This window comes from Leptonychotes weddellii, chromosome 6 (assembly GCF_054177405.1).
Source record: "Leptonychotes weddellii isolate Sample4059 chromosome 6, ASM5417740v2, whole genome shotgun sequence".
NCBI classification, from domain to species: domain Eukaryota; kingdom Metazoa; phylum Chordata; class Mammalia; order Carnivora; family Phocidae; genus Leptonychotes; species Leptonychotes weddellii.
In genome coordinates, this window is record NC_138374.1 from 108,751,056 (window position 1) to 108,777,220 (window position 26,165).

Genomic DNA, 26,165 nt, shown 5'->3' on the forward strand with positions numbered 1-26,165 from the left:
GGCTGAGTTCCCAACCTTTGCTTATTTGCTGATTTGGTCTAGATCTACCAGTTCTGCTCTGAGAGTAGAAGGTCAAAGAAGGGCCACTTTTTTCCCTAACGTTACAAATTCCTGACTCCCCCGAGTATCTTAGCTAAGAGGGGGGAGAGCCAGGACTACCATGACCAAAGGCGCTTTCCACATTGCCCCGCAAGTGCAGATGTTGCACTTGAGACAAGAGTTCAGGAAAAGGGCATCGGCCAGTTTTACTTCTGTAGAGCCTGGCATGGTAAAGGGCAGACGGGTTAGTGAATGCAACTGGCCTAAACTCTTCATTTTGCCAACACACGACTCCACCCGTGTCGCGCGGACAACTAAAAATTAATTACGGTATATGTCACCAGAAAAAAAAGTGGATTGTACACCATTGCCCTGATGGGTATGTTGAGGCTCAGAGGGGCATGGGTTGCAGGGGATCACAGAGAATATTTTTCCAGTGGCCGTCTGACAGGCAAACCGTGGGCTGAAGGCCAGGCTCAGACCAGGAACAAGGAAACGGCATGTCTACAGATGGACCCCAGTGGCTTATGAGAGGGGCTGGGCCCTGTTACCTGACACTCTGCCTATTGACTTTGGATGTGTGCTCTAAAAATCTTCCTCCTTCCGCCCCTCCCTGGCCAGAGTATGGAGGTAGGAGAGGGCAAGAGAGTAGTTTGGTAACCTCAGAAAAGGCTGGTTCATTTGTTCTTGCCTCTCAGAATGAGAGAATAAAAGTCTCTGGGGCTCCTTGATTGGCCCCCGGAAATTGAGAGAGCCTTTGGACCAAGGCCAACTTTCCAGTCCAGCTTCACTACTCCTTGTTCTTCACAACAGGCTCCTCGGGGCTCCCACCACAGTCTCTGCCTTCACCGTTCCACCACCCAAATGACGAAGACAAACCCCCTTACCCCAGGAGCCCCCGAGGAAATGTTGTTTTCACTCCCTGATTGGGAGTGAACAGAACTAGGAAAACAGGTGAAGCGTGGGCCATGTGGGCAGTGACACAGGGAGGCAGGTAATCAGGGAGAAGGAGGGGGCTCAGTGAGTTCATGTGGAAAAAGGAGAGCTCTCAGGCTTTCATGCGTACTTGGTGGGGTAAGTTGCCCTCCCCGACACTCTCTGATGACCAGAACCAACTTCTTCCCCACCCTCCACGCATCCACCACCCAGCTGGCCAGCCTCGGACTTCTCCCTCATTCAGGTTGTTCTTGACATTGATGTGATGCCAGTCCCAGTCCCAGATGTCAGGCTTCGAGCTCCTTAAGAAGGGCCTGGGGAGCCAGGCAAATGCAGAGTATTTATAGCTAATTTCCCCCCGCCCCACCTACTCCCTAACAGGGAGGCTCACCTGGGAAAAGGCTCAGGCCTCCAAACATATGTCTGGGCTCAGGAGCTCCCCAAAAGCCTCCCTGAGCTCAGCCAACTAGACTATTGCAGGGCCCACTTTCATGGCGGGATTCCAGGCAGCGGCCCCACGAGGGACTGCCTTCCAGCCCGCAGCACTCAGCTGGGCACCAACGGCAGTAGTCCCCATCCCGTGGCTTCTCTCCAGCCCAGGATGGAGAGAGCACATGCTGTGTTCCTTCCAGTGGAAGACAGCTAGGGGCAGGAATTACTAGAATATTACCTACTGATGACGAGGGTAGGGCTGCTTGGACATGATAATCCCACATAGTCAATATCCTTAAAAGGGGGTGGGGAGGGGGCTTGATATTTAGCTTCGGTAGATTCACAGTCACAATTCTATTTTCCAGTGATTGACACTGACATGACCGTATGATTGGTTTGCTGAGGAATGCTGGATTTTGGGGCTGGCTGGCCTTGGATTAAACATTGACTCTACATGGGGTTAAACATTGACTCAAACAAAGATCTGCGCATGGGAGCCGAGAACTGACAGTAAACAGCAGCAATAAGCTGTTTCATCTGTCCGCTCTTATCTCCCTCGGCTGGCAAAGGCCGCACTTATAAGCACCATCTGCAGGGAGGGATGCCAGAATGTCAGAAGGGCAGGGGCGGTCTGGGGAAGGGCCCTCCAGCTCAGGCCTCCCCTTCTCTATGGGTGGCTGGGTCAACCCACGGTCTTGGAGCATCCACCTGACAATGCCAGCCTGTAGGGTCGGACCTGCATAGGCCTGTATGTTTGATCCTCTCCCGTCTTCCCTGAATCAGTTGAAGGTGCAAATTGAAGTCTGTTGCTGCCCATGGAAACACCATTCAAAAGATTCATCTGAAGGGTGAAGGCTTTGGGAAGTGGAAGAAACTTCCTAATGCTGGGAGACCTTGGTTCTCGACCCATCTCTGCCATCAACCTCATTGTGTGAACTTGGGCAAGTTATTCCACTTCTCTGCCCTTGGTTCCTCATCGATCAGTGGGAATCACTCTTTGTTCTGAAAGCCTGTGCTGTCCCATTCATTTGAAGCTGAATCATAAGCACCTGTAAGATACCAGCCACTGCACATATTATACTTAATATTTGTAACAAACACACAGGGTAAGTATAATTAGCCCCATTTTATAAATGAGAACACTGAGGTTCAGAGACCCTAAGAAACTTGTCAAGGGTCCCCTGGGCCAGCAGGTGAACCCGGGCATTCTGGGTCTGGAGCCTGTGAGCCTTCGCCAAGACCGCACTGCCTCACCACACTGGCCACCACCCAGCTGGGGTTGCTCCTTGGCAGTGGAGTGTGGGGTGATGGCTCCTCAGTTAGACCAGGTGCCCTTGGGGAACAGGGAGGCACACTGCTGATATCTGGAATCTCCCTGGACCTCATTCAAACTGATCATGGGCATAGCAGATGCTTGCAATAGGCTACAAAGTGGCCTCCCCTCCCCAAAGACACGTTCACCTCCTGATCCCTGGAATCTGCAAATGTTACCTTATTTGGGAGAAGGGTCTTTGCAGATGTGATTCAGTCCAGGCACTTGAGATGAAGACATCATCCTGGATTACTCGAATGGACCCTAAATGCCATCACAAATGTCTTTGTAAGAGAGAGCAGAGAAACATTTGAGGCACACACAGAAGGCAATATGAGCACAGGGACAAGACGGGCATGATACAGCCACAAGCCAAAGAATGCCCAGGGATCCAGCAGCGGCTGGAAGCCAGGAGAGGTGACGAACAGATTCCCCCCTAGAGCCTCCAGCGGGAGCACGGCTCTGCCCACTTCTTGGCCTCCAGAACTGAGAACACATTTCTGTTGTTTCAAGGCAGCAAAATTACAGTAATGTGTTACATCAGCCACAGGAATCAAACGCAGAGCTCACTCAAAACACAGAATCCTAGGACAGGAAAAGCCTTGGAGACCGCGTGGCCCAGTCCTCTCATTTAACAGAAGAAACAATCGCAGCCCTAAAGGAGGAATCGATTTGGCAAAGGTCACTCAGCAAGTTAGAGACAGAGCCAGGACCAGGGCACGTGTCCCGAGTCCAGACTGGTGCTCGTGTTGAGTCCCAGGGTCATGAAAGTCAAATGAGAAGCCCTAGTTCTTATTATTAGTATATTCTTCTCATGTTATTATTTCAAGAGGGAGGGGGGTACTTGAAAGCGCAGGATGGGACGTAAGTTTCAGAAGGTATGATTATTGCTGAGTTGGGCAGTTGGACCCTCTTGGCCAGTCCCTCCCCACTCAGGACAGGGAGGCAGGAGCTATGCCTTAGGGCCACTGAGTTCCTGATGGGGAAGCCACAGTGAGAGAGCGGAAGTTGGGTGGCTCCAATCTCACCACTAGCATGTGGCTGAGCCCAAAATAAGATGCAGGGTTTTGACTTCCCGACTCTTCCCTACGTTCTACTTCTTGTTTTCCCTTTCCCCTAAGCTGGATCAGTAGGCCCGGTGGGCTGTGCATATGTGCGTGTCTGCTAAGATAGTTTTGGGGACTCCTGGGAGCACACACCAGGACGGAATCTAGGAAATTCTCCCCAGTGCAGAATAAGGAAATGGAGTGGGAGATTTCGGGCCCCTGAGGCAGCCTGAGAAGCAACCATTTCATGGATGTGCTTCCCTCCCTCCCTGCAAACATTTATCAAGTTTCTGTCCTAGTATTCAGTCGGCCTCCCTTAACCCCTACTCCAGCCCAGACAACTGGATCCAAGTTATCCCCTGCCATGGGGAAAACAAGTTAACGCGAAACAAGAGAACAAAACCTACAGATAGCTGACGATTGTGTTTGAAAGGAGAGAAGCATAAGAAGGAAAACCTTTGAAAGGAGCTGTAACCTGGCAGAACCAGGCTTGTCCTATCCCTGTCCCCACACCATCTCCACCTCCCACGGATAGCCACCCTGAACCCGGGCAGGAGAAAGACTGCTTAGCTATTGATGCACCTGTGTGCCCTCCCACTCACCACAGTGGGGCTTATTCTAGGGTTAGAGGTGGGGGGAGGAGGTGGACAATGATGGAGCTGTCCAGAGCGGTTTGGGGATGCCAGAGCCAGGGGCGACTGCACCTTGCTTGTCCTGTACAGCCCTTCGGTGGTTCACAGTCTTGTTGACATTCACTGCAACTCCAGTAACACAGGAATGATGGGGCCCCCAGAAGGCTACAAGGGGCGTTAGGAAAGAATGAGGGTCTGCTGCACAGGCTTCCCAAAGACATCGGGAGGATGCCGACAAGCCCGACTTACCCTGCCTCCATAAGAAAGGCAATGAAGGGCTAATAGATTGCAAAAGTCCTATCTGAAGGAGCCCAGAAGTAGGGACAAGGAGAACATAGAGTGGACCATAGATAGTCTCCAGATGAGCAGAGACAAGGGCCACTGACCAGCAGGACAAGTCACATCTCCGAAGACAAGGCTATTTCTTGCCCCAGGATGAAGCCAACATAGAACCACGACAAAGCAAGGTCAAAAAAATAGGGCATTCCTTCTTACTGCCTCGACAGTAACGTTGACATAAGCCACCCCCTTGTCCATGCCCCACTTCCCCCAGACTTAACTAAACCCAGAGGAGAGAAGGGAGACAAAAAGGAAGGTAAGTCCCAAATGAGACTGAGTTTTAAATCAGGAGTGAAGTGACGGAGAGCTCGTTGAATTGTACCGAGCTTGCCCGGAAGAGACTAGGTAATTTTATTTTCTAGTATTAGTCAGATTGTGCATTTAGGGTCTGAAATTAAGTTCCATGCTAGAAAATACAATTTCTTTTCTTGCCATCCAAACCAATAGTTGCAGGCTGATATCCACTCCTGAGTGAGTGGTGAGCTAAAATAAGACTCGGGGCTTTGACCGCCTTGCGTTTTCTGGGATTCTATTTCTCCTTTCCTCCTTCCCCTTCTGGGCTTGGCCGGCAGGATGCTGTAGGGAGAGCCTGGGTCAGTCCTGCACAGGTAGGATGGGGCAGGATTCTGTGGGAGGGGTGTGTGTTGAGGGGTAGGGGGACATATGAGTGTGTGTTGGGGAGTGGGCTTCACTTGTGTGACACGGGACTACTAAGATCATTTGGGGCACCTTTGGGAGTCTTAACCGGATCATCTCCGGGAGACCACCAAGGATGAACTGAGGTAGGGAAGGAGGTTCCCCACCCAGCTCGGCAGATAAGCACCGACTTTGCTATGGCGCAGAGCCTGGGTCCCAACGTGGCTCTGAGGTCCGCCATTTTCTGGGGAGCCCAGAAGCAGCCCGTCTTTAATCCCTGCAGAGAGTAAACTTGGACGAGCCACGGTCCCCCAAGTTCCTGGAAGCACTGGGGCTGGTAAAAGGGGACTCTTCAGAAGATGTGTGAAGAGCGGACTTCATCCAGGCTAAGTATCCTAGAAAGTGGGGGGTTCCTGAGAGAGTGGGGAGATGAGGCCAAGGACTGTGAGCCGCTCCTGCCACCTGTGCTCCATCAAATGCGTATGAACCTCATACCATACCTGGACCAGGGTTTTACGTCTAATATCTGTTATACCCTCAACCCGTAGGTTTGGGATTACTAGCCCTATTTGTCAGATGAAAAGAAATATAAAGATGACTTGCCTAGGATCTTGCAGCTAGAAAAAGGCAGAGTTGGCTCTTCCTGCTTGTACTCTGTGTCTCATCCTGCTGCAGTAATGATGGAGGGTTCCCTGGTAACAGTCTCCCCAAGGTCAAGGGGAGCAAATGGAACCAGTCAGAAAAGCTGGAAGGAAAGGAAAGCAGGGGATCTGTGAGAGTCACGTGTCCCTGGCTGGCCGCCAGGCCTACGGGACAGTGTCCCTTTAAGAGCCCAGGTGTGGGTCAAGCACTGCACACAGTTTCAGTTTTGGCAGCACCATCCAGTGTCCTGCTGACAACTTTTGGAGAGCCCCAGGCTGTGGACCGGCCAGCAGGCTGTGCCCCCGAATCTGAGTTGCCGGGAGAGAAGAAAGTGGCTTAAAGTAAGTGCGGCTGCTCTGGGATCTGCAACGGGATGCCGTCTGGGAAGGGCCTGGGATGGTGGCTCAGGCAAACTTCTACATTCACAGCTTCCAGCCTGCAGACGGTGGGGTGAGGAGGACAAGGGCCACAGCCTGTGTGGCTGAGCATGTGGTCGGGGAGCAGAGGTCCATGGCCCAGAGAGATGAGCAAGGGCGCACGTGTGTGTGGAAACCCCCACCCCTTTTCTGTGAAATATCAGCCGGTGGGAAGAAGGAACGTCTGTGGTCAGCATATGTACTTTTTCTCTAAGTTCGTCCCCTGAATTCCCGACTGACTCCTCCATAGTTTAACCGTGTGACCTTAGGCAAGTCACCTCATGGCTCTCTGAGCCTCCGTTTCTTAATCTGTATAATGGGGATCCCAATAATACCTATCACTCAGGTATGTGGGGTTCAAATGAGAAAATATGTGTGAAGTTGCTTTGTAACCTCCAGAGCAACATAAAGATTGTGTGGTGTTTCTCCATTTCGTTCAGTTACTCAAGGACTTAACTGAATACCAGACAGACCTGGTATTATGATATAATGCACAGCAAGTCCTCTAGTCTTGGAAGCTTTCCACCTCCGGCTTTCTGGTGAGGGCACCTACAGCCCCTTTACAGGGCTTCAGAGAGGCTCCGGGATCCTTTCCTGTTTGAACCTAGTTTTGATCCAGTTGATTCCTGCCATGCGGAGGCATAATATGTATCATCTTATCACCCTGCCCTCACTAAGGTGGGGAAAACGAGGTCCTCCTGGGGTGAGTAAGGTGGGCAGAGCCCCCTCCCAGGCTCAGACAGCATTCCGAGTCCTGTTGCTCCCCCTGGCTCTGCAGTCAGGAGGCCCCCTTCCCTCCACGCTCTCCCCTTGCCCATCCTGACAGCATCGCTAGCCAGCCACGAGACCCTCGTCCATAAGCGCAGCGGCTGCACAAGCTCCATTCCCGGGCCCCCAGCTCCGCTTGCGCCAACTGTCCCAGGCCTGGGGCCAGCCGACCTGCTGGTGGCTTCGCACCAAAGCCTCCACCGCTGCTCTCCCCCTTCACTAGGGGGATTACAGGTTCCTGAACATCTGGAGCGGGGATGCGCCCGTTCATGGGTTAGGGTAGAAGGCAGTTATCTGCCCACCCAGAGCCAGCTCTGGAAGTCTTCATCCATCCGTACTTCTCCTTGGCCCTGGATGTGGTGATGTAGCAGAAAGAACAGGGAAGCAGAAGTCAGGAGAGCCACTAGCTCTCTACTCATTAGCTGTCTCTTAGCGCCTCTAGAACCTCTGTGGCTTTATTTTATCAATAGTGTGAAGACAGCAAATTCTGTGTCGTGAATTCACTTACCCCGGGCTTTCACAGCATCATCTCGTTCCCGCCTGAACTAAATCTAGGAAGTAGGCAAGGAGGGTATCATAATCCCATCTATAGGTGAGGAAACGAATCCTCCATGAGTTCCTGTGAGTGGTATAAAGTCACCCAGCAAGTGTGAACAATGACATTTTGGTACATCCATTTTGACAGGGTCGTGGGGACCTTTTGACATCGCCTAAAAAAACAAACTACCCAACTTAAAAAAAAGTAACGTTATCCACGCATGTGCTCGGCAGGGGCCCTCCTCAACTGTGTCTTGCCCTCTCTCTGGGTGGACTGCGGCGGGGATCCCAAAGTCCCTGGCATTGACCATGTAGAAAGAAGCTTTGGAGGCAATGTGTCCAGTTACAGGAATCAAACATAACATGCCTTACACATGGTATGGGCTACATAAATAGCAGCTATTATTTTTTTTTTCAGGAAGAAATTTCTCTGTTGGCACCTACCTCTGGGTTCAGGTGTCTCTTTACAGGAACTATCTTTCCTGTGAAAAGTGAAGAGGAGGAAATTGGAGTAACTTCTCTAAGAGTGGCTTTCCTGCTCCCTCCTCTACTGACTTCTTCCTCTCAATTTCAAGACCCACCTAGTACAGCATAGCCTCTGCTCTTGGTCCAGAGTACCTGAATTTGAATCCCATGGCAGTCACTTACCAGCTTTGTAACCCTGGGCAGATTTCTTACTCCTCTGTGCCTCAATTGTCTCATCGGTGAAATGAGTTTGCCCATTTTATTCTCTCTCCTAGGGTGGCTGCGAAGATTAAGTGAGGTAAACACATGCAAAGCACTTGAAAATAACTCCATATGTGCTAGCTATAATTATATCTCCCACTTCCAACCTACTCTCCTCTTCCAGACCATGCTGGTCTAATCTGAGTAGCTCACTCCCAGTCCTCAAAGGATGCCCAGTGAACAGACTTCTATTCTCCTCTCACTATAGGACAGGAAAAAGAGAAGACTGTGCTCATTTTAGAGAGGAGATGGGAAAGGAACTAACATTTTTTAAGCTGACAACATCCTAAGGACTTTACATATGTTGTTTCATTTAATCCTTTATAGCGATTTTCTATACTAGGTACAATTGTCTCTAGTTTACAAATGACGACTTGAGGCTCAAAGAGTTTAAATATCCTGCTCCCAAATCACACAGCCCCCAAGTGAGAGACCTGATAACCAAGCGGTGGAGCCCATACTCTGTGCCACTCTCCAAGTGCACAGCAACCATGAAAGTCAAGTGCACAGACCCCCACTCCCTTGTGCTTAAGAGTGATTGTAACCTCCTACATTGGGAAGGGCTCTTTATACTATTTAAGTACTTCCATATGCATATCCCAGTATCCCCTCCATATTCCCCATCCCACAGAAGCCCTTCTCTCTAGAAGACTCAGGGACTATGATGCTCATTTTACAGATGAAGTTGTTGAGCCAATGTATTTTGCCCAAGTGATACAGCTCTTCTGCTAGCCGGTAACAGAGAAGGACTCAGGACCTCTGGGTTCTCTTCCATCCTCTGGGCTCCTCTTCATGCAACTGCCCCTGGCATGCCCAAAACCGAGAAGGCATTTGGCAAAGTGAAAGGAATCAGCCCTGACTTTGCCCTTCCCAGAGAGGGGATAGAGATGGAACCATTTCCAATCCCATTTGACTTTGCTGAGCATCTGGTCCTTGCCAGATGCTCTCATGCAAGCCCCTCTGGGTTGTAGAGACCGATCTCCGTTGGCCTCTGCCTTCCAGGAGCGAGCCATTTGGCTAAGTGGATGAAATAAGTATCTACATATCAAGGTAGAATGTGATGGAATCAATAACAAGGTTCTAAGTTTTTGCAGAAAGGTCATCTGGAAATACACGAAGCTTATTCCCAGAGTTTCATGGAGCTGGTTTTTCAAATGCGTAGTTTCTGCTTAAATTTTGCATTAATGCAGACCATTTTTGACAGGGATAGGATTAGAAAGTCTTGGATCTTTTTAGGTCATACATTCTTCAGACCCCTTGACTGTTCTTTCTCCATCTTCTTGCCCTCTAGAATTCTTATTCCCTTCCCCCAACATTGCCTTTACTTGGAGACTCTCCCACACTCCAGGACTTACATAAACTACATAAACTCTCCTAAGCTCCCACTTGTCATTTCAAGTCTGAGGTCCTTCCAAACCACCCAGACTGCTCTCCCTCCCTTAGTGATAATGCAATTTCCGGGATCACTCTAGTATGTGCTCTGCTCCTGCACCCAAGGGAGATAGAAGGGATAGTCCCAGATGGACTCAGGCAGTGTCTCTTTCTCTCAGGAGATAGCCCCGACCCCAGCCAGGCGAGCTGCTCCCTGCTCTTCTGAGCTCCAAATTTCTTTCTCCTCCAAGTTCACACTCACAGGAAGATGTCAGAAACTGCCAACTTGGCTTCAAGTCCCTGTAGTGCGTGCTCTCTGTCCTCTCTGAAGCCCCTGGGGCTGTGAGGCCCTGACCGACCCTCTGCTGGGTACCAAACAGATGACGAGCTCAGAGTGGCTAAAGGCCACATGGTTCACCAGCAGCCATGCTAGGACCTGGTCCAGGAGATCCCTCTCCCTCTGAATAAAAAAGGAAACTATAGATTCGATGGACAAAGGTTTGGATTCCAACCTAGTAGAGCTGAAGTTCAGTCACTCTAACCGAAGGAGAGCCAGGTAGGTTAACTTTATAAGGTGATAAACTCTATTCTCCAGCACAACCTAAACCTGCCCCAACCCACAATTGTGTGGACATGTTATAAATGTGTCAGAGATAGTAACTTGGTAACATGAGAGTGATTTAAAATATCCCAGCCTAGCTGGGAAGAAGAACAAGTCCTGTTTTAAGGACAAGAAAAAGTGACTTCATGCATGTCATCTTAGCCTATGTAGATTCCAAAAAAACAGGTCCCTCTGCTCAACTAAGGAGTGATAATAAGGCAGTGCTCTGATTCTGCTGTGGATTCTTGGGGCCAAGAATTTCTCTAACCTTTAGCTCTCTCATCTACAACATGAAGATAATTATATCTACCTCTCCGGGTTGCTGTGATGATGGATGAAGTCATGTAAGAAAAGCATTTAGCAAAGCATCTGGTGCCCTAGTAGGTGCCCAATAAATATTATGCTCTTTCCTTAAGCAAATTGTTTAAACCAGCTCCAACCACCATGGACTGGGGCCTCCCTGAGACCTGAATTTCCCAGGTTTGGGAGAAAAGTCTGGTTTTGAGAGGAAAGATCTCTATTGATTTTCAAAGCCCGGGGTCCTTTCAGCTGCTAGCAGAGAAATTGTGCTTCAAGTTTAGCTTTGGACAAAGAAGATTTCCTGCTTCTGAGAGTGGGGGTGCTCTTGCCCTCCCACCATCTCCCTTGTGATTAGACTCTGTGCTCCTCACCAAGGTCACGCCCTGCCAGGTTTGCCCTTCCAGCTGTGCACACCTGATGCTCTCATCCCTGGCCCCTGGCTGTGCCAAGGCTAACAGGTCCATGTGCGTGTCCTCTCCCCAGGTAGACACTCACAGCCATGTGAGCATGTCACAAATGAGAGGAAGCCTGAGCCAGAAGTTGGGACCCCCACTTGGGAAAAGCAGGCATCTGCCTCTCTGTAACCCGGAGCAAATCACTTTTATCAATCCCGAGGAGGTACCCATTCCTGTCTCACAGAAATATTAGGGAGCTTGCTTATCTAAAGGTGAGAATAGGAACCAGAACTGCTGGCTTGGCTCTTAAAAGCATGTGGCATTTTGTCCCTGCCCCCAAGGCCCAATTTGCCCAGGATAATTTCCTTGGGACTCTGCAGCCAGCCCATCCCAAGTCTTCCAGAGGAGACAGACTTCCCAGCCTTCTGACACCTAGTCCCACCTGGAAGTCTCTCTCATGGTGACCCATAGCGACCACTCAGGTGGTTCCTCTAGCCAACATCTCCTGACTGCATCCAGTTTGGGGCTGACGTTGGCATTTGGCTAAGAACCTACCCCAGAAGTTAACCATTGGCCTGGTGTGAAAGGTCTGGGGCAATTAACTGGAATCAAGAGAACCTCAAGCTGCCACCTGACACCCATACCTGTCCTCCCCTTTCCAAATCCACTTCCCTTACTCTTCCAAAGAACTGGAGAAACAGAATACCTTTATCTGCACAAGGAAATGAAAAGATTCCGTGCTGGGGAATTCCCCCCCCCGGAAAAGAAATAACCAAGATAAACAGCTCTATTGCCTTTGGCTCAAGCTAATGAAGGGAGTCTCTGGGAGCGGGGTCAGGGGCCAAGGTGGTAAGGGGAGCCTGGGAGATCCTTCTCTGGTCTCCCTAGTGCTTAGAGCTTCCTTATCTTTATAGGTGCTCGTTACTGCCCTGTGCTTATTGACATGGTTTTCTCCCTTAACGCTCTCATTGTCAAATCCACTCCAGAGGTTAAAGCCTACAGAAGTTCGTGGGAAAGTGGGGCTCCTCTGTCTACTTCTTTCATCCTCTGGGCTGCAGCTTGGATCCTAAGGACAGCGGTGGTAAGGTTGAGCCCTAGGACCCTCAAACTTCAACCCCCCCACCCCACTCCAGCCCAAGGCTACATCCACAGACATGATGAGGTTTACCAGCAGCAGACCCTCCAAGGGACCTTATTTTGGATTCTCCAGCTTCCTCTGCCCTGAATCATAAGGCAGGATAATAAGTCACAATACCTACATTTTATTTTATTTTTTAAAGATTTGATTTATTTGACAGAGAGAGACACAGTGAGAGAGGGAACACAAGCAGGGGGAGTGGGAGAGGGAGAAGCAGGCTCCCCACGGAGCAAGGAGCCTGATGCGGAGCTCGATCCCAGGACCCTGGGATCATGACCTGAGCCAAAGGCAGCTGCTTCATGACTGAGCCACCCAGGCGCCCCATCACAATATCTACATTTTAAACCCTGACCCTATAACCAAGTCTCTGGGAAATCTTGGGCCTATCACTCAGCAGCATCTCAAGATCTTGATTTTCTTAACCATAAGATGGTTGTAATTATATCCATTCTGTCTTAGTTAAAGGGAAGTTATAAAGCTCCAGTAAAGCATAAATGACAATGCTAAGCAGTGGGGGCTCTACAAGTGACAAGAATGAGCACAGGGCTAAGCCTGCTGCTGGGTTTGAGGTGCGACCCAGTGCATTGGGAGAAGGCAAAGAGCTTGGATTGTGGAGTCAGCCAAGTTTGGGTTCCAATCTTGCCCATCTCCCCCACCTCACCCTGCCCACCCAGACACTTAATTCCCATATGACCTTGAAGAAAGCACTTAGCTTTAAGCTTTTGTTTCTTCCTATGTAAAATGTGGGGAAGAACAACCACTTCAGAGTGGGATATTAAGTTTAAATAATACATGTACATTATTTAACACAGTGCCTGGAAGGAGATCATGGTAAGAGACCATCATTGTGACATTTACAACTTTAATCCTTATCAGGCCTTCTCTATGGGTCTCAGTTTGTTCATATGAACACACCATAAAGTATGCCAGGGATATAGGGAGGGCAGCTGAAACAGAGATGGGGCCACTTGTTGGTATAACCCATCATCCAGCGAGCTGTTCCTGAGATCTTACAGACCATGCCGCCCAGATGGGGACACAGGAAAAAGGGCACCTGCGTCCTTACCCCAAGGAACGTGCAGCTTAGTTGAGAAGACAAATATCTACTTACAACTATTAAGGAATAAAAAGCACTGTGGAATAGTGGGAATTTGAACTATAATGGGAAAGGTGGAGCCATTCATTCTTTCAACAGGCTTTTTGTTAGTTACTAGAAGTACAAAACCAAACAGGTGGTACAGGAACTCTAAGGCCAGCTAGCCTTGGAAAACACCAAGCTTTATCCTTTCTATTGTCTTTCAGCCTCCTGCAAAGAAGTTGACCTGGGTGGGACAGCCCCTCGAGAGCCACTAGCGATGGGACTCCTCTTCCTCACCTGCCTGCTGGCTGTCTTTCCAGGTGCGTCTGTCAGGACCCAGCCCACCCCTCCAGGACCCAGTTCCCTGGGAACACTGAAATCAGGCCTATCCCCAGGGATGCCACTCTCAAAACTTGCACTGCCTCAAGGAGGAGTCACAAAGATGATGCTGAAAGGTCACATCTGAAAAAAAAAAAACCATGGTGACCAAGTGTTGGGGGTCGGGAACAGGAATGGCAATCCCTCTTTTCAAGGACAGGAGTCTGGTTAAAGGTCTTCACCAGGAGGAAAAAAAAAAAAAAAAGACCTTGACCTCAAACCAGACATCCCTATGAGTTGCTATGGGGTTTTGGAGAAATGGCTTATCCTTCTTGGCTCTCAATATTTTTATCTGGAAAAAAAAAAAAAAAGAATCTACAAAGTGTTTTTAGAAATATAAGAAAATGCTAGATAACAAATGCAATGGTATAGCACCCCACAAAGTGACTTTTTTTTAATGGACAAGGATATCATGGAATAAGTTTGACGTTCCATTGTCCTTAAAGTGGTGATCTTTAATGAGTGACAGTTAGATGTAATAATGATTAATCAATCATTTTACCCAATCGCAGCAAATCATGCAGCATTGTCCAGCAGCAATTGTCCCGCTAGAGTACATAACAAATGATCCACAGAAGGCACATGTGTCAGGCGCAAGATTTCATCTCCTGGGGGGAGGCCCTCGGGATCCTTTCAGCAGGCTTTACCTGCCAGGGCCTCCGAAAACCTCTGTCTTTTGTCCCCACAGTGGTCTCCATGAAGAGTCCCATATTCGGTCCTCAGGAAGTGAGCAGTGTGGAAGGTGGCTCAACATCCATCACATGCTACTACCCAGACTCCTCCGTCAACCGGCATACCCGGAAGTACTGGTGCCGGCAGGGAGCCAAGGGCCGCTGCACGACACTCATCTCTTCGGAGGGCTACGTGTCCAAGGATTATGAGGGCAGAGCCAACCTCACCAACTTCCCAGAGAACAACACATTTGTGGTGAACATTGGCCATCTCACCCGGGATGACTCTGGGCGCTACAAGTGTGGTCTGGGCATTAGTAGCCGAGGCCTGTCCTTTGATGTGAGCCTGGAGGTCAGCCGTGGTAAGAATCCAGGCTCCCTGGGCTCCTTTGGGAAAGTGAGAGGGACTCATCACAGCTGTCATGGGAGGGCTTGAGGAAGAATTTCCTGAGAGGCAAGAGTGTTTGGGCATGGGGTGGGGAAGCCTGTGAGTTCTCTTTCCAGAGGCAAGGACTTTTCATAGTAGAACGTGGAAGTGAGACAGATGGGACCCTTGGGGGTGGTGGGCACTCTTTCTAGGTCTTCAGGGCCTATGACATTTGAGGGTTTTACTAAGGCAGTTGCTTAGAAAAGCGTCAGGAGAACGAGTTCTCTCACTGTGTGTGTGTTGCAAGTGGGGCGAGAAGTCTTTGAGCTGAGGGAGACAGAAAAGGCAGGGAAAGATTTATAGGGACCCTTAAATCACTTCAGATCAAGACCTTAAGGTCACCAGAGGGCTTCTTTCAAAATGCATTTTTGACCTGGGATCCATTAGTCCTCAACATAGATGAAATGATCAGTTCTTGCCCCAAGACCAGGGCCCTGGAGGAGTGGGCCACCGAATAAGCCTGTTCTAGTTAAGAGAAGAGAAAAATAGGAAAGATCTTTCTGACAAGGGTTCAATAACAAAGGGCATTTCAGATAATCAAGGGAAATTAAGAGAGAAAGAGGTCTTAAGGGAGGAAAACTGGAGGGGTTCTCAAAGATATATCTCAAAAACATTCCCCTGGGATATGCCTGGGTGCTATCTGTGGACTGAATAAAGAGTTCATTCAGGTGGTCATGGAGAGTCAGAAAAGGGAAGAACTTTAAGAGCCGAGGAGAACTTGGAGTTGATCCTATACAGGATGTCTGAAAGAACACTGGAGACATTGGGTATACAGCCTCTGATTAAACACTTGAAATGGCAGAAATTCATTACTTTACAAAGCAGCTCTTTCCATATTTGGACTGTTGCAAATTTTAGAAACTTCTATCACAATGCACTGAAATCCATCACCCTATACTTACATTCATTCTGCTTATTTCGACACACATTAATTTGGGTGCCTACTATGTATAGGCCTTGTGCTAGGCACAACATGGGGAACCATACATGTGTAAAGCATGTCTTTGCTCTCAAGGGACTTCCAGGCTGTGGGGAACATAATTAACTCTAGGCAAGATCAGATGTAATAAGAGATACAGATGTAAGTGTCAAGAGAGCACAGAGGCAGAAGAGATTAGTGCCAGCTGGGGGAGAGCTTCACGGAGGAGACGGCAGTAAGGCTGGTCCTTGGAAGAGATATTCTGACAGTGTCCTTCTTGGAAGGAGGGCAATGAAGGTGATAGGCACAGCCAGACCCTCACTGGTAATACTGAATAGCCCTCTGTTGCAAGAAAGTGAAATCACCCGCCCGTTATCCTGCAGGTCCTGGGCTCCAAAATGACACTGAAGTCTACGTTGCTGACTTGGGCGGAATAGTGACCATCAATTGCCCCTTCAAGTTGGAGAATTCTGAGAAGAGGAAGTCTGTTTGCAAGAAGACAGGCCAGGTCTGTGTTCTAGTCGCTGACTCCAAAGAGGAGGTGCACCCCGACTATGAGGGCAGAGCAGAGATCTTTATTTCGGATACCAACCAATTAGCGTTCAGTTTCATTATCAAACGACTCCAGCTCAGCGATGCTGGGATGTACGTCTGCCAGACCGGGGATGATTCCAATGGTGATAAGAGCAACGTGGACCTCCAAGTGCTGAAGCCTGAGCCTGAACTGCTTTATGGAGATCTGAGGGGCTCCGTGACCTTTGATTGTGCCCTGGGCTCCGAGGTGAAAGATACGGCCAAATTTCTGTGCCGGATAAGCAATGGGGAAGACTGTGATGTGGTCATCAACACCCTGGGGAAGAAGGCTCAGGTTTTTGAGGGCAGAATCCTGCTCACTCTCAAGGATAACAGCTTCTTCAGTGTGCATATCACCAACCTGAGGAAAGAGGATTCAGGGTACTACCTCTGTGGAGCCGACTCTGATGGCCAGTTTCACAAAGGCTGGCCCATCCAGGCCTGGCAACTCTTTGTCAATGAAGGTGAGACCTGAGATGGGGAGGGGAAGAGGTGTGTCAGCCCAGCAGGTGGGCGCCTGGCTCATACCCTATGAGTCTATCCAATATCCATCAGTCAGTCAGCGTCATCTGCTCTCCACTGAGCCCTGAGCTGCCTGCTATGTGGACAGCTGGACAGGAGAGCTAGAAAACACAGCTTCAGCCTTGTGTTATCTACTAATTCTTCTCTGTCAAAGGCCTTTTGATGGCTGTCCCTGATTAACAAGAAGGAGAGCGAAGCTCCTCATTGAGGCAAGGCCCGCAGATTGTTTGGGTCTCAGAGAGCCATGGTGAAGACTTAGCCTGGAATCCCAGTGCCATGGCAGGGCTTGCAAGGGCCACCTGTCCCTTCTCCCTGTCTTTCGAGCAGGATGGCACTTCATCCCTCATACTGAAATGGGAGAAATGTTGGCTTATCTTCGTGTCAGCTCTCTCCCAGGAAAACAATGCCCCAGCCTCTAACTTTCCCCCTCAACATCTCATAGGGTTATTTGTTATTCTGCCATCTGGCCTACTCAGCTCTAGTTTGGCAAGTCAGCAAGGTGGTGAAATCATTAAATCCCCGCTCCCCCCCCTCACCTGGGAGCACCCTGCAGAGAGTTACCCTCATGAGAAACAGCAAACCAGTACTTGCAGTTCAATGTCACCTGTGACATTTCCTTAAGGGGCTCACATTCCCTACGCGTCACTTTTATATCCAGCTCAGACCTCACCACATTCCTCAGCATCTTCAGTTGTCCAGTGCTCCCACTGGACGTCAGCTTTAGTTTTTTGGAGAATGGCCATCTTTTTTTTCTTTTTTTTTTCCCTGAGATGGCCCTCAGAGTTGTCAACAAGTAAACCTTCTGTGCTACATAGTTCATATTTTAAATCATACCATCTTAAATATATTTTCTTAATTTGGAGAGAAATCATCTGGCCATTTTTATGGGATGAGCTAATAAACAGACAAAAACTTTTTATAGAGAGATTTCATAAGAAGCCCAAGGAGAAGAACTGATAGTGTCTCCTTAAACTCCTTCCATTCTCTGCCCAGAATAAGGTGTGGAAAGGAAACAAGATGCCCACACTAGTGGTGAAGGTCCCTGGAGTCTGGTTGGATGTCTCCAGCTACAGGCTCTGTGACATTAGAAAGGTCTTTCTCATTCTCTAAGGAGAGTGAGGTAAATAGTCTAAACCTCACTCTCTGCCCTCGCTGAGACCATGGGCAAGAGGTTGCCCAGACCATGTTGCTGATGCTCCATTCCCTCTCTGTACTTCTAGAGACCATAATTCCCAAGAGTCCCTCTGTGGTGAAAGGTGTGGTTGGAGGCTCTGTGGCAGTGTTCTGCCCCTACAACCCTAAGGAAGCAAACAGCCTGAAGTACTGGTGTCGCTGGGAAGACACTCAAAATGGCCGCTGCCAACCCCTGGTGGAGAGTGACGGGCTGGTTCAGGAGCAGTACGAGGGGAGGCTCACGCTGCATGAAGAGCCAGGCAATGGCACCTACACGGTCATACTCAACCAGCTCACCACTGAGGATGCTGGCTTCTACTGGTGTCTGACTAACGGCGATCATCGCTGGAGGTCCATGGTGGAGCTCAAGATTGTCGAAGGTAAGAGCTGAACTGGGACAAGAGGGAGGGGAGGCAGCCCCAGGAGCCATCAGTCAGCAGCGACATCCCCCTCAGCCACTCTTCCTCTTGTCTCATCCCATGCTGATGGAACAGACCTCAGGAGAGAGCCCACCTACCGAGACATCATGTCTTCATAACTGTAACAAGCACCCTTTCCTGTGCATACCCCACACTCTCCAAACTACCACATGTAGCACCTCTTATTCTTGATAAAGAATATTGGCCTCTTTGACAGTATATATGCCATCAGCTGAAGTAGAGTGCAGCTCTTTGTATTGCGTCTAGAAGAGAAGAGAAGAGAAGATCAAGGAAAGCAAACTGAGGTCAATGTGTAAGAGTCTATGTTTTATGATAGACTAGATTAATGCAGGAGGATCATCAATAATAATTATTACACAGGCACGTAATTACATACTTTATGTATTCAGTATAATGTATTTACTTATAATGCTATCCAGAGAGGAAATGGGCCATGGATAAAGATCCCCACCACAGTCACTTCCCTGCAGTATCACCAATGCCAACTTGTGTGCCCATCTCTCCCTCCCTCCCTGCTCCAGGAGAACCAGGCCTCAAGGCACCCAAGAATGCCACTGCTTGGGTGGGAGAGACCTTCAAGCTCTCCTGCCAATTCCCATGCAAATACTACTCTTATGAGAAATACTGGTGCAAGTGGAGTAACAAAGTTTGCAAAACTCTGCCCAGCCAAGCTGAAGGGCCCAGCCAGGCCTCCGTGAACTGCGACCAGAAGAGCCAGATCATTTCCATGACCCTGAACCAAGTCTCCAAGGCGGATGAAGGCTGGTACTGGTGCGGGGTGAAGGATGGCCTCCGATACGGAGAGACCATGGCTGTCTATGTGGCAGTCGAGGAGAGGGTAAAGGGTAAGTCTCTGAGGTCTATGTCCCCTGGAGACACCAGAGAAGGTTCCTGCCTACCAGCTCCTCCATCAGAGGTGGCCCCCAGGTTTGGCTCTAAGAGACTGGAGGCAGGCGAGATTTAGCCTCTATCTAGTCTCATTGAGCCTTCTACAAGGAACATGCAAACCGGGAAAAAAAAAAAGTGGGTTTGTCATATAACCGCAGCTTCAAGACAAGTCCTATAGTTGCCCCTTCAGGCTATTTTGAAGCCCTTTCTATAAGTGAGATCTTCTACCTAGTGAAATTTCCAAGTCACTATCACATGCGATATACTCTACTAAAGCCTGCTCTCAAAGGAGGGCCAGATATCTTCATGTATAAGATCTGATAAAGAAAATTAAGGCAAATTCTTCTAGCCTGTTTGCATTTTAAGTCTCTTTTTAAAATGTCACATGGAGTGTTTTATCCCTAGTGAGGGTATTATAGTCCCTTTAGAAATCCTACTGTGCAGTGGTCCCACCCGTCTGGTTCACTGAAGGACCCATTGCCAAGCTACCACCAGGGGGCAGCACGATTGCACCCAGCCCTTCCGTCAGGAGACCTGGGGCAGGGTTTCAAAAGCTGAGAAAAATCTCCCTATCTCCAAATGATGGGTCAGCCCCTATGCAGAGCTAGATCTATGCCATGGAGCCTTGTAGGTGGAAATGAATTTGGTATGAATGGGACAGAGATCATCTATTTCTAGTGCTATCGTGGACTCGCCTCCTACAGCCTTGAGATCTCACCCTGACCCTGTGATTGCTAATGAAGTCCCACTCTTCTGATTGCCTAATCTCAAGGAGTGAAAACATAGAAAGAACAATAATCCAGCCCCACTTGTCTTTCTCCAGGGTCCCAAGATGTCAGCCAAGTGGATGCTGCTCCTGGTGAAGAGTCAAGTGTCAGGGAGGTTGAGAGCAAAGTCATTCAGAATCCCAGGCTTTTTGTGGATGACAACACAGTGAAGGATACCGGAGACCCTGCAGATGGGAGCAGAGCATCCGCAGACACCAGCAGGTGAGGGAGAATATCCCAGAGGACAAGGACCTGAGCTTGGGCCGTGGGGAGCCCAGAGGAGAGCCTGTCCTCCTCTCACTAGGGGGGCAGGCCTCACTGCCTTGGCTTGTGCTCAGGAGGGCCCAGTGGTGCTCTCAGCCCTTCTCCTGCGGCTGGGGTGGTGTCCACCATTCAGTTCAATTTCCCAGGCCTGGGATGCAGAAAAGGCCCAGTCCCTGCCTTTGCCATGTCTGGGAAGGCTCCTTAGAAGAGTAGAGTTAGGGGGCTGTATCAAGAAGAGGGAAAGAAAGAGCTAACAGGACCCAACCTGCTGGCACATCCTGGGATCCCAGGCTTCCCTTCCAGTGACTAACTCAGTCCTTCTTCCAGCTCTGAGGGACAAAGTGGGAGCTCCAAAGTGCTTGTCTCCACCCTGGTGCCCCTGGGCCTGGTGCTGGCAGTGGGGGCCGTGGTCGTGGCGGTGCTCAGAGCACGGCACAGGAAGAATGTTGGTGAGTGCCTGGGATGCCCCTACCCGCCCCCCCAACCCTGAGCCCTTGGACTTCAGTGGGCGGCTTAGCTGCCCTTAGTGTGGGGTTGCCGTGGTCCCTTCTCTTTCATAGGTTCTTTGAGAAAGGGTTCTGGGAAACCCAAAACTCACATTAAGTGCTCCTGTCTCTGGAAGGCCACCTGTGATGGCTCAGGGTCCAAGTTCAGAGGCAGGACTGCCAGGATGAGGAGCTCAGGATGCAGGCCTACTTTGAGAACTGGCTGGCTGTGTGACTTTGGGTGTCCCCATTTCATGCCTCAATTTCCTCAGGCTGGGATAATAGTAAACGCCTCACAGGGCTGATGTGAGAAGAGAACGAGGCACTGTGCCTTGAAAGGTCAGAGGTTGTTGGGGCACCTGGGTGGCGCAGTCGGTTGAGCATCTGACTCTTGGTTTTGGCTCAGGTCATGATCTCAGGGTCGTGAGATCAAGCCCCATATCGGGCTCTACTCTCAGTGGGGAATCGGCTTCTCTCCCTCTCTCTCCGTCTCCCTGTGTCCCTTCCCCTGCTCTCTCTCTCTCAAATAAATAAATAAATCTAAAAGAAAGAAAGAAAGAAAGAAAGAAAGAAAGAAAGAAAGAAAGAAAGAAAGAAAGAAAGAAAAGAGGCAGGAGTTGTTGAGTCTTGATTCCCCGTAAGAAGGGATGGGAAAGGAGACTCTGATCATTTCCATTCTGCTCTGGGTCAGAGTCAGAGATGAGCGACATGCCACGCTGCCCCCTCCAGCTATCCTGTGGGGTTCCCTCAGAGGCAGCGTGTCCTGCTCGCATATGTCCTCTGTCCCTACACCAACTCCTCTTTCTCCTGGACAGACCGGATTTCTATTAGAAGCTACAGGACAGACATTAGCATGTCAGACTTTGAGAACTCCAGAGATTTTGGTGCCAATGACAACATGGGAGTCTCGCCAGTCACTCAGGAGACAACTCTTGGAGGAAAAGATGGTATGTCCCTCACTCAAGGGAATGCCCAACCCCCCTGGGAGAGCAAGAATTAGACCTGACTCTGCCTCTGGGGTGGGAATATAAGGCCAGTGAAGGCTAATCCCCCCACCTTGCTCCTCCCACAGAGTGCAACACCACCACCGAGAACACCGTGGAGACTGAGGAACCCAAGAAGGCAAAACGGGTAAGAGTGAGGAGGGAGAGGGAGGCCTCACTTGTGTGACAAGGAAGTGCAGCAGTAAGGACTGCAGTTAAACCTCAAGAGAAACCACCTCAGTGTGGGAGCTGATGTCAGAATAGGGAAGGTAATGAAAATAGTATTCAGGAGAACTTTTTGAGGGCAAGACGTGTTTTACTGGTTGTGGTGTTGAAGTGGCTGAGGCAGAGGCAGGAGGAAAGCTGATCGGCTGTGAACATGCCAGAAGGAGGGAGACTGAGGGATAAGAAGGAAGTGCATAGAAGCTGCAGACACAGGGTGGGAAAGGTCAAATGTCAAATGCCAGTGATTAGGTGGATCCTTTTCCTGGGCTGTGGAACCTGTGGACATCAGGCCACCCAGCCTCCCTTGAGAGTTTGCTCAGGACCAGCCTTCTGCTTGGGTCTGAAAGACATTTGCTGACAGTGGGCACTTTGGTAGTCACCAGAAGCCCATCCCCACCCCAACCAAGTGCCACATTGCTTACAATCCTACCAGAGGTGACTCCTGACTCTGGGTCACATATTAACCTCCTCCCATGCCCTGTGCCTCCTTAGGCCAGGGTTTTAATGCTTGTTATCCTATCTACTCTCCCTGGAAGCAGCAGAGACCCCGAATCTGGAACAAGTAGGGGAGGAAGCTTGTTCTGGAGACAGCCTTCCCTTCTAGCTCTGTGTCGTGGCCGAGCTCCATCTCTGAGCAGGTAGTGAAAGAAAAACGTGAACCACTGTGGCTGACACCAGTCTAGACCACCTTGCCCTTGGACTGTGTGGGCAGCTCTTCCGGGGACAGGCCCAAGCAACAGAGGTGGTTCCACTCCACCTGTCAGAAGGCGGTAGTGAGACAGAGGGAGATATTTTTAGAAACTGCAACTTTCCGCTTCTCAAAATTAGTCCTTGGTGAGCATGGGGAGCTAGAATAAGAGCAGCAGGTCAACACAGGCTTGGGTTGCTTAGGCCAAGATTATGAATTCATGATATTAGTGCCTACCCTCCTTGCACCCCCCACCCGCTGAGCCAGTGCCCCAAACACTGACTCCTGTCCTATTGCTCCCTTAGTCCTCCAAGGAGGAAGCCGACATGGCCTACACCGCCTTCTTGCTCCAGACCAACAACATGGCTGCTGAAGTCCAGGAGGGCCCTGGGGAAGCCTAGGCGCCAGGCGCTCTGTCCTTTCCCACCACTCATGACAATCGCCTTCAGAATCATATTGATCCTCAGGGGACCTCAACTCCAGGGGGCTTCACTGCGTGCACTCACACCCCACTTTTCCTACCTGTGCTCAGAGGGTTTGCTGGTCCCTCCTCAGTGGTATCCAAGCCCGGCCTAACTGTTCCTGGTGGGGTTGAGGGGCCAAGAGGGGTTCCATCTGCAGCTTATTTTAATGAGACAGCCCAACATGTAGAAGGAGAATTAAGATCTTAGAGGCACCTCCCAGAAAGAAGAGAGATCACGTGGGTGGGAAGATAATTTCAGAAAGAAGGCTTTTCCGCACCCTTCTAATGGGATCCTCAATGGGGTTCCCCTCTCCACGCCACCCTTCCTTCTCTGCATCCCCCCCTTACATCTCCTCTTCTTTCCTTCATTGAAAATACATATTTGCATACTCACTAGCATCAAGGCACTCTTCTAGACACGGACAGAGAGGCTGCAGACCCAGTCAGCAGCCTTTTTGTAAACATCCCTCAATCCTTGGAAGCTGCAGCTCCTCTCAGTATAGTTATACTCACCAAGACCTGAAATCCTCATCAGGGACACTTACCTCCACCCATAGTGGGAGAAATCATAAACTATCTGGAGTCCTAGGGCCTGAGGGATCATGTAACATGGGCATATATACAAGGAATCATAAACACACATGTTAACCATTTCACAGGAGAGAAAATTGAGGTCCTGAGAGGTGAAGAGGTTTGCTCAAGGGTACCATGTAGCATAAACTAGTGTCAAGACCAGGGGTGGCGTCTTGTGTCTTCTTGGCCAGGAATCTCTCTATAAAAGCCCCTGCACTCCTGATGGAGGCAGAGTTCTAGAATAAGGAGGAGGAGGAAGAGAAAAACATAATGGGGACTAGTCTTTCACAAGCCCCTCCTCAGGGAAGAGGACTCTTTCCCTTTCTGTCACTCAGAGGGACACAAGGGGATAAAAGAGTGGTCAAACACTGGTAAGCCACTTACTTGAAGAGTTCCCAACCAAAGGGAAGTAAAGACGGTGTTTGATGATGCCAGGGAGGGGCTGATTTCCAAAGAGCTAAGGTTTAAGGTCTTTTTCCCTCTGAGCTCTATACTTCAACCAGCACCTACCAGCTGACACTCGCTTACAAATCAAAAATGTGACTCCGTTAATAATTAAAGACCGTGATTGCCACCAGCGAGGCTCAGACTGCATTTGTCCCCATACCTTCTATTTCCCAGACAGCGCTTTCAGAGTGTTTTGCTTTGGTCCCACTCTCGGGTACTCCAGGCTGTGGGCCCAAGCCAAAGTTCCCCTCCACCTCCAATGCTGGGCTGAGAGGGGGCTAGCAGACTGCCTACAAGTGGGACCAAGATGATCTTCAGTAAAAGAATAGTTAGGGGTCTACACCGATGGTCAAGATCCCAAAGCTCTGTGTTATAGAACATAATTAGGACTATTTATAATGGAATAAACTGAAAGCAAGTATAACTGCAATCCTCTTTGGCATTAAAAAAAAATCTTGGTTAAGCATCCTTGGAATACTTGACCTTGAATCTCATACCTTCCTGGGGTATCCTCCCAGATGGAGAGGCTATTAATCAAAAATAAAGTAACCAAATGAGTAAACTCCCTCCATAGAAATATCAACCAGAAGCTAGTTAAATGATAACTTAGCTTTTAGAATAGTTGACCCAAAGTGTCCTGGGGGACAGCAGTTAGATAAAGGACCTCCCTGTCTGCCAAGGCCATTCCTAGGTTCTGGCACTAAACCTTGTCATGGTCTATAAGCCCCCAGCCCACGCCAGACTCATCCTCACGGCCTCTGTCTATGAGAGTTCTCTCTGGGAGAATGTTCTTCCCAGGTTTCTATCCTGCCTGATATGGGGCAGAACCTTTGCTTCCATATGGACCTTGAACATACAGCTTCCGATACTTTGTGCTTCTAAGTCTGCCCCTGACAAGACTTAGATTTCAGTCCTCCTTGATCTCCCCTCCTGCTCTACCACCTGCAGTGTCCAGGCTTGATTCCCAGACCATGAACTAGGTCAGAACCTTGGGCTTCACCCTGGTCCAGAGAGGTGGTCATCAGGAATGTTTATTTCCCTGTTCTCTGTAATGAGGATGCATATCTACAAGGTCCATCAGAACCTATCACTGTTTTCCCCCTGGAAGCTGATCCCTGACCTCCAAACCATTATTTGTAGGTCAGAAGGATTAAGATGCAGCTTCTATAATTAATGCCAATAACCCACAAGCCAATCCTGACCTCAGACAGCCTGTCTTGGTCCCTAGAATCAAAGGCCAAGAAATGCCACTAAACAATTGCCATAGACAATCTTACATTATTCTTAATTGATATTATAAATAAGTGATACCAGGTATAATAATGTACTACCCAAAGTCCACCTTAAATCTTTCTATGAGTAAGGAAGCTGGGCTGTAGCTGAAATGGAATATCTAATAAGTTAAAAACTCACCAGTGTGGGGGAGTATATTAATTTCCTAGGGCCGCTGTAACAAAGTACCGTAAACTGGTTGGCTTAAAATAACTAGTTGGGCGCCTGGGTGGTTCGGTTGGTTAAGCGACTGCCTTAGGCTCAGGTCATGATCCTGGAGTCCCTGGATCGAGTCCCGCATCGGGCTCCCTGCTCGGCGGGGAGTCTGCTTCTCCCTCTCCCGCTCTCCGCTCTTGTGCTCTCTCTCTCAAATAAATAAATAAAATCTTAAAAAAAAAAAATAACCGTAATTTAGTCTCTCACCATTCTGGAGGTTTGAAGTCTGAAATCAAGATGTCCACAGGGTTGATTCCTTCAGGAGGCTGTGAGGGGGAAGCTGTGAGGGTGTTGTGACTCTCTCCTCGCTGCCAGGGGCCGCCAGTAATCCTTGGCGATCCTTGGCTCATAGCTGCACCACCCCAACCTCTGCCCTATCCTCCCTTGACATTCTCCCACTGTGTCTCTCTGTGTCTTCACATGGCCTTCCTACAAGGACACTTGCCA

The 26,165-nt window shown here is 49.5% G+C and overlaps 1 protein-coding gene across 2 annotated transcripts; it reads left to right on the forward strand.

Moving 5' to 3' along the window:
* Positions 1-6,212: 6,212 nt before the first annotated feature.
* On the forward strand, positions 6,213-24,360 carry PIGR (polymeric immunoglobulin receptor). Of its 2 annotated transcripts, XM_031024922.2 has the most exons (12): positions 6,213-6,355; positions 12,115-12,209; positions 13,569-13,664; positions 14,411-14,755; positions 16,123-16,776; positions 18,055-18,387; positions 18,969-19,292; positions 20,159-20,324; positions 20,694-20,815; positions 21,667-21,798; positions 21,924-21,982; positions 23,053-24,360. In XM_031024922.2, the coding sequence occupies exons 3-12, from the start codon at positions 13,622-13,624 to the stop codon at positions 23,146-23,148; spliced, it is 2,274 nt and encodes a 757-aa protein (XP_030880782.1). In that variant the 5' UTR covers positions 6,213-6,355; positions 12,115-12,209; positions 13,569-13,621; the 3' UTR covers positions 23,149-24,360. The 2 variants fall into 2 exon arrangements, with proteins under 2 accessions (XP_030880782.1, XP_006730466.1); XM_006730403.3 differs by lacking the exon at positions 12,115-12,209.
* The last annotated feature ends 1,805 nt before the right edge of the window (positions 24,361-26,165 follow it).